This window comes from Brassica napus, chromosome A3, assembly GCF_020379485.1.
Source record: "Brassica napus cultivar Da-Ae chromosome A3, Da-Ae, whole genome shotgun sequence".
NCBI lineage: Eukaryota > Viridiplantae > Streptophyta > Magnoliopsida > Brassicales > Brassicaceae > Brassica > Brassica napus.
Window position 1 is genome coordinate 7156715 of NC_063436.1, and position 7945 is coordinate 7164659.

The window sequence follows — 7945 nt, forward strand, 5'->3', positions numbered from 1 at the left end:
AAAACTAATAAAAATATGTTTTTATTTATTTCGAAAATACTACAAAAAAGGAGAAAGAACAAAGCAGTAAATGAAAACCTGCAAAGTTTCTTCTTTGCACCAAAAACACACCACTCTTCCCCTCTCTTTCCTCACTCGCTTGCTTCTTTCTCTCTCTCTTCACATTATTATATTCTCTCTGTTTCTCCAAATTTCTCCTCAGAAACTAAAACTGAAAATATCAGTTTCCTTACGGCAATGAACCAATCACCCACTGTAATCGAACAGGGAATTACCCGACAGGTCAGTTTTTTCTTTTGTTGGGTTTCTCAGTGTCCTCTGCTTTTCATGTTCTGTCTTTACTCTGTTTTGATTCCTTCATTCATCAAAAACTGTTCTGTTTCTTTCTTTAAAAAAAAAGTTTTCTTCTGGATTTTTCATTTTCTGGACAATGCGAATTTAATTTAACTATTCATCTGCTTGAGATTAGGTTTCGTTTTTGGAAGATGAAACAAGTGAAAGCAAAGGGCTTTAAATGTTTTCTCTGTTTTTTTTTTCTTATGATTTTTGATTGTTTCCCAAGTAGGGCTGGGGTAGGTTCTTCTGGTTAACCTTATCGACTTTGTAATTACCAAAAATAAATAAAATCAAGACGTGAACGCTTAATTAGATAAGCACTTGTTACAAACTTGTGAAATTAAAAAATATCTAATTATGAATGTAAATGTAGAATTTATTTTGAAATAAAAGTCGGTATGTTTCAGGAAATATATTGACTTTAGATGAAAAATAAAACTCGTAATGGAACAGAACTCTTTCATGTGTATATAAAAAAGGAAGGTTCTAACTTTTATGCAATCTTTGTTAAAATGGTTCAGCACTTGAAGACTGTTTCTTGTGCCAATGTTCTCACTTTGGCTTACCAAAGCCTTGGTGTAATCTATGGTGATCTCAGCACATCACCTCTCTATGTTTACAAAACCACTTTCTCTGGTAAACTAAGCCTCCACGAAGACGATGAAGAGATCTTTGGAGTGTTCTCTTTCATCTTCTGGACATTCACACTCATCGCTCTTTTCAAATACGTTTTCATTGTTCTATCAGCTGATGACAATGGAGAAGGTAAAAAAAGAACTAAGCCTTTATTTTTTTCCAATATATATATGAAGTGTTTACTTATGTGCTCCGAATTTTTTTTTTTTGAAGGTGGGACATTTGCGTTGTACTCGCTTCTATGCAGGTATGCAAAGCTAAGCGTTTTACCAAATCATCAAGAAATGGATGAGAAACTATCAACTTATGCAACGGGAAGCCCTGGAGAGACTAGACAGAGCACAGCGGTTAAATCTTTCTTTGAGACGCACCCAAAATCTCAAAAGTGCTTGTTGATCTTTGTGCTTTTAGGGACATGTATGGCTATTGGTGATAGTGTCCTCACTCCAACAATCTCAGGTGCATCCATGAAACCTTAAGGCAGAGTCTTCTTCTTTAGATTCAATATCAGTTCTAAATTCTCTGTTTCTTGCAGTTCTTTCTGCTGTTTCTGGAGTCAAGCTCAAGATTCCTGAACTTCACGAGAGTATGTCTGAATCTGTTTAGCTTATTTACACAACATATATCAAAAGCTAATGTCTAGTTTTGTTTATTTTGTTCTTGTTTCCAGATTATGTTGTCATCATCTCTTGTATCATCTTGGTGGCGATATTCTCAGTGCAGCGTTATGGTACGCATAGAGTGGCCTTCATTTTCGCACCAATCTCCACTGCTTGGCTTCTCTCGATCAGCAGCATTGGAGTCTACAATACTATCAAATGGAACCCTCGTATAGTCTCTGCCCTTTCACCGGTTTACATGTATAAGTTCCTCAGAAGCACTGGCATAGAAGGGTGGGTTTCACTTGGAGGAGTTGTTCTTTCAATCACTGGTAAAAAAAATTAGTTATTTATCTTATTAAAACATTTATCTTATATGAAACTAACATTTAATTACCCTAAATAACGATTTGTGCCATTAGAACTATTTTTTAGATATTTATTAAAGATAATTTCGTCATATTAAATTTTGTCAAAAATATTTAAATATTTTTAAAATAAAATAAAAAAAGATATTTTAAAATATTGCTTTTCCATAAAATAAATAAATATCTTTTTTTTATTTAAATCTAAATGTATATTTCGTTTTTACTATAGTAAAATTGTATCATTTTCTAAATAACTGAATATTTTCGTCATAATTATCAATACTATTAAAAGGGAAGGAGTCTAAAAAAAATCTACCTATGAAAGTTGTTTGGGCCCTTTCATTTAACTCATTATTTTTTTGTCTAACCATAAATTTAGACTAACAATATGTTACCATATATTTTTCTAACAATAATTTATTCAATTCTTTTATTTATTCAAATCTCACTCCTAAATCATAATCATTACTATTACTATATTTACCATTTTGATTTTTAATCGTAAAAGTATTGAAACTAATGTTTTATAGTATCACTTTTATCATATAATATATGATTTAAAGCAACAGAAGTTACACGACATATATGTGTACATTCTAACTTCCTTTTTCGTTTACAATAAAATAATCATATCGTATATAAACTTTCCCACTAAAATCTCATATCATATACTAAACTTTCAACCGTCTATAGTTTGATAGGTATTTTCATATTTAAAAATGAGTTTTCTGAATATTCATGTTAACTTCACAAAAATGTAGAAATTCATTGGTTTTGTTAAAGCTACACCGACTTCACGATATCAATATTGATTATTCACGATTTTGAAAATTATTGGTTTAGATATTATACTTTTATATACTTTTCACTTAAAAAGAATCAATACTATTAAAAGGGAAAGAGTTTAAAAAAAATATAATATAAAAAAGTTGTTGGAGTCATGTATAACTATTTATTATTTTTCTGATAATACCATTAATCATTCTAAACATATAATATTTTAAATATTTTTAACAGATCCTAATATTATTTCTTATGATAGCTTTATTCAGAAAAATATATCAATCTTTTTTTTGTACAATAACGTTAAAAATCTATATCAAAAGGTTGTTGGACCTGATATGGACGTAATGGGTCCACATCTGTTCGGGTATTTAGAATCCTAAAAAAATTCAAAATATCTAAAAAATTTGAAAAATATCCGAAACACGAAAAGTATTTGAAACTCCAAACAAATATCCAAAAAATTCAAATACCTAAAAATTCAAAATCTGACACAATGAACTGAAAAATACCCAAAATTTTATCCAAACCAATTTTTTTAATTTGAAAAATTTACCTGAAATCAAAAACTATAATCGTAAATCAAAAACTTAAGAAAAAAATATTCATAATACTGGAAACATATTCGAAATATCCAAATATACCTAATAAACACATATTTATGATCGGATCTAGGGTAGGACCCGAACTCAAACAAAGAAATACGGGTCCAAAAAAAACCAAATAGGTTATCTTCTCTGGACCTGAACTAAACCTATATTTGTGGGTCGGTTCGGTTTGTTTTTTTGATCCGGATATAATTCTCATGCCTAAAAGAAATTTACGTAAAAATGTACATATAAAATCTTAAATAAACAAATTTGTAGATTATATAACTGTTAAAAATTTGTTTTTCGATATAATAAGACTTTGTATTATAATATAATCCAACAACTCCGCGCTTTCCAAGCGCGGGTCAAAATCTAGTTACATATTATTATAACTTAATTTTATACGAAAATATAATTGTTAATATATCTTAAAATTAGTAACTATATAATATATTTATAAAAGAATAAAATTGTTAATATATATTAAACTTTTACATCTACAATTATATAGTATCTAAAATAACTAAATAACTAAACATAAATAAAAATTGTTAAAAATATTCCCGCATTTTTAAAAAGCAGGTTAGAATCTAGTTAAACTGTTATAACATCATCATAGATTATCTTCCTCATTCTTCTATTGTGTTTATTCTTCTTAGGTGTTGAGACCATGTTTGCTGACTTAGGTCACTTCTCTTCCTTGTCCATAAAGGTAAGACCCTTAACTTTATTAGATATGGTTTCAAATGAAAAGCTTCCTCTTTTAGTAACACAAAGTGAGTTCAGGTGGCTTTCTCCTTCTTTGTATACCCATGTTTGATTCTTGCATATATGGGTGAGGCTGCATTTCTCTCTAAACACCACGAAGACATCCAGAGAAGCTTCTACGAGGCGATACCCGGTAAACAACAGAACAAAACGGTTTAGTGTGTGATTATAGTCAATTAGCTGATAACCCACAAGTTATGTTTTGCAGAGCCTGTGTTCTGGCCAGTGTTCATCATAGCTACATTCGCAGCTGTGATTGGAAGCCAAGCTGTCATATCCGCAACGTTTTCAATCATAAGTCAATGTTGTGCGCTTGATTGCTTTCCTAGGGTCAAGATCATTCACACTTCAAGCAAAATCCATGGACAAATCTACATCCCTGAAGTAAATTGGATGTTAATGTGCCTTTGCTTGGCGGTCACGGTAGGGTTAAGAGACACTAACATGATCGGTCACGCATACGGTAAAACATCATGATCATTAATATAAACTTCTTATTTCGTATATATATTATATAAACAACTCAAAAACGAGAATAAAGATCCAATCACAAGCCGACTCGAACAAAATTACTCAATTTAAAAGTTCATATTAACGTTTTTTAAATAATCTCTATTGTTTGTGCAGGGCTTGCTGTGACATCCGTGATGCTTGTAACCACATGTTTGATGACATTAGTAATGATAATCGTGTGGAAACAGAGAACCATTACAGTTCTTGCTTTCTTGCTCTGTTTCGGTTCCATAGAGCTTCTCTACTTCACGTCATGTGTCTACAAAATACCCGAAGGAGGATGGATCCCTATTCTCCTCTCCTTAACATTCATGGCTGTAATGTACATCTGGAACTACGGAACTACAAAGAAACATGAGTTCGACGTTGAGAATAAGGTCTCAATAGACCGGATCATCGCTTTAGGACCGAGTATTGGGATGGTGAGGGTTCCAGGGATAGGATTGGTCTACACTAATCTAGTGACAGGAGTTCCAGCTGTGTTCGGACACTTCGTGACGAACCTGCCTGCCTTTCACCGGATCCTTGTCTTTGTATGCGTGAAGTCGGTTCAGGTTCCGTACGTTGGAGAAGAAGAGAGGTTTGTGATAAGCAGAGTGGGGCCAAAGGAGTATGGGATGTTTAGAAGTGTGGTTAGGTATGGATACAGAGATGTTCCAAGGGAAGTGTATGATTTTGAGAGCCGGTTAGTGTCAGCTATTGTGGAGTTCGTTGAAACCGAACCGGGAGGTGGAGAAGGGTCTGAGTTGAGGAGGAGGAGAAAGGAGGAGACTTTGGAGATAATGGAAGCGAAAGAGGCAGGAGTAGCGTATATATTGGGACAGTCTTACGCAAAGGCGAAGCAGTCTTCTTCCGTGTTGAAGAAGTTAGCGGTGAATGTTGTGTTTGCGTTTATGAGCACGAATTGCAGAGGAACAGATGTTGTTCTTAATGTTCCTCATACTTCTCTGCTTGAAGTTGGGATGGTTTATTATGTTTAGAAGAGAGAAAGATGTTTAGGTTTAACATAAATTAGATCAATACAGTACAGTGTAGCGGAGAGACAGGAGAGTTCTAACAGAGAGGTCAGTGTGTTGCATTTGCTAGTGTTTAATGTGTAAATATACTTACAAGTAATGAATGAAATATGTTTGTCAATTGTGATAGTTAACAAAAGACTGAGGAAAAATTGGAATATATAATAATCATAACATTATAAAGTAAACTGAATTCTAATATGTTTAAAACCATATATTTATATCATAATGCTTCTTATGGTCAAATTGGTGTATAACATCTTCATTACGTCTCTGAGCACATAGTGGAGATGTGTTATATAACAATTTGGCCATAGAAAATATGGTTTTAAACTTATTTGAATTTGGTTTAAAATTTAAATTTATTTTTACATTTTCGTTTCAACTTTCCAATATATTATAAAAGTTCATAAAAATATTACTATTTTACATAAGAGTATTTTATAACCTTCGTATTAATATTTTGGTATAATTTATAGTTTAATATCCAACATACTACTTAATTACCATCTAACATATAGTAGAAACGATAAGAAAATGTGTTATATGTTATTAGATATTTTAGATATTATTATATTAACATTCTAAAAGCGTTGTCAACAAAAAAAACATTCTAAAAACCAAAAACCATTAATTTATATTTTCATATATTAGCCTATATATTATACAATTGTTTTTTTCATTGAGAAACCCACCTACACCTATCCTACTTGCACACCTATAATATCAAAAGAGGATCATACATCTCTACGCTCTCAGCTTGACATAAAACAAAGGCATTATTGAAGGTCACAGTGAATTTGCTACATAAAATATGAGTTTTAAGTGTATATGTATATTTACATAATGCCTTTGTTTTATGTACACAGTTCGCTTCATCAAGCAAAATTGGTGTCAGCATTCTTGCAATGTTTCCTTGTACCTCTTTCATTACAAGTTAATGATATTTACAATTATCTAGACATGTATTTCGACTTTTGTGAAACCAAAATATCTCCTCTCCCTTATATGCTTTATCCCACTCCTTTTTCAAAAATAAAACCCACTCGGTTGTGACATTATTCAAACTCATACCATGATCTAGTTTTGGCCCAACTTTCCTTCAGACCTCGTGTTATGGCAAGTAAACTATGTGAACCTTGAAGGTTTCTCAACCTCTCGCACTTGGGAAACAATCAGATTCCTCAGCCTGTAAACGACGGGACGTATTATGCCTGGTTCAAAGGAGGTGTTCCCAAACATGCATTCACTTTTCGGATTGCATATCATGATACATTGGTGACAACAGCTAGACTTGCAGTATAGGGACTAAATATCTAAACTGACTGTTGCCTGTTGCCTATGCAACTATGTTTTCCTCACAGGCGTGGCAATCAACATCAATCCATACTTGTGCTGCACTTATCGAACGGCTTGCCATCAATGCCTCCTCAACACTTATCTTACGCTTAGCAAAAAGGTTTATTATCGGAACTAGGGTTAAACCCGCCCGTACACAAATATACAAATAATTTAAATATATTTAAAATGTTTAATTCATTTTTAGCTAAACATTAATTTACTTTTTATATATTTATCATGTTAAACTTGTCTATCTATTTTACAAATCATAAATTTAATTATCTCTTAAAATCATAAAATAGATTTTTTGTTTAAGTTTACGATATGTCACCTCAATTATTTTTAACAAAACAACATCTTTTTTTTTCTGAACAATAACAAAAGAACATCTAACAAATAGTTGTAGACTTAATCTAAATCGAATATTAAATTTTCTAAGTTGCTCTCACTTTTATATACAGTCACATACAAAAAGTATTATCGTAAACTAAGTTTGCCATCATCTACTTTTATCGTGGAAAATCATCATCTGTCGACTTAAAAGAACCGTTTCTTATGTGTTTGCCTCTTAAAATTTTCCGACAAACAATAATGTTTTTTTTATTTTAATATATATGAAGATGTTTACTTATTATGTATTGTATATTTACTTATTCATATATACAAAATAAGAAACAAAAATGTTTACCTTATTCTCTAAATTAGCACATCTCATTTAATTTTCGATGATCCTAGACTGCTTTTGTTACAATGAAACAATAATGTGATAAAGACCAAACGAATATTATTAAAATTAATCACATGTTTTGACCGAGCTACGATTCATTAAAATAAAGCAAGTTTACCCACCACAAAGAAATATCAAGTTTAGAGATAAGAGAGTTGATTTTGCCACTGCATCAGCCTCTTTATTACATAATATAGGGATACGATGGAAACAGCAAGCTTTAAAGAAGCTGCTGAAATGGTCAATATCAAAGAGAATGCCATTACTC

The 7945-nt window shown here is 31.7% G+C and overlaps 1 protein-coding gene across 1 annotated transcript; it reads left to right on the forward strand.

Moving 5' to 3' along the window:
* Nucleotides 1-5730, forward strand: LOC106437605 (potassium transporter 1). Its single transcript, XM_013878513.3, has 9 exons — nucleotides 1-282; nucleotides 858-1101; nucleotides 1186-1431; nucleotides 1508-1558; nucleotides 1643-1903; nucleotides 3972-4024; nucleotides 4099-4213; nucleotides 4289-4543; nucleotides 4708-5730. The coding sequence occupies exons 1-9, from the start codon at nucleotides 16-18 to the stop codon at nucleotides 5571-5573; spliced, it is 2358 nt and encodes a 785-aa protein (XP_013733967.2). The 5' UTR covers nucleotides 1-15; the 3' UTR covers nucleotides 5574-5730.
* Nucleotides 5731-7945: the final 2215 nt, after the last annotated feature.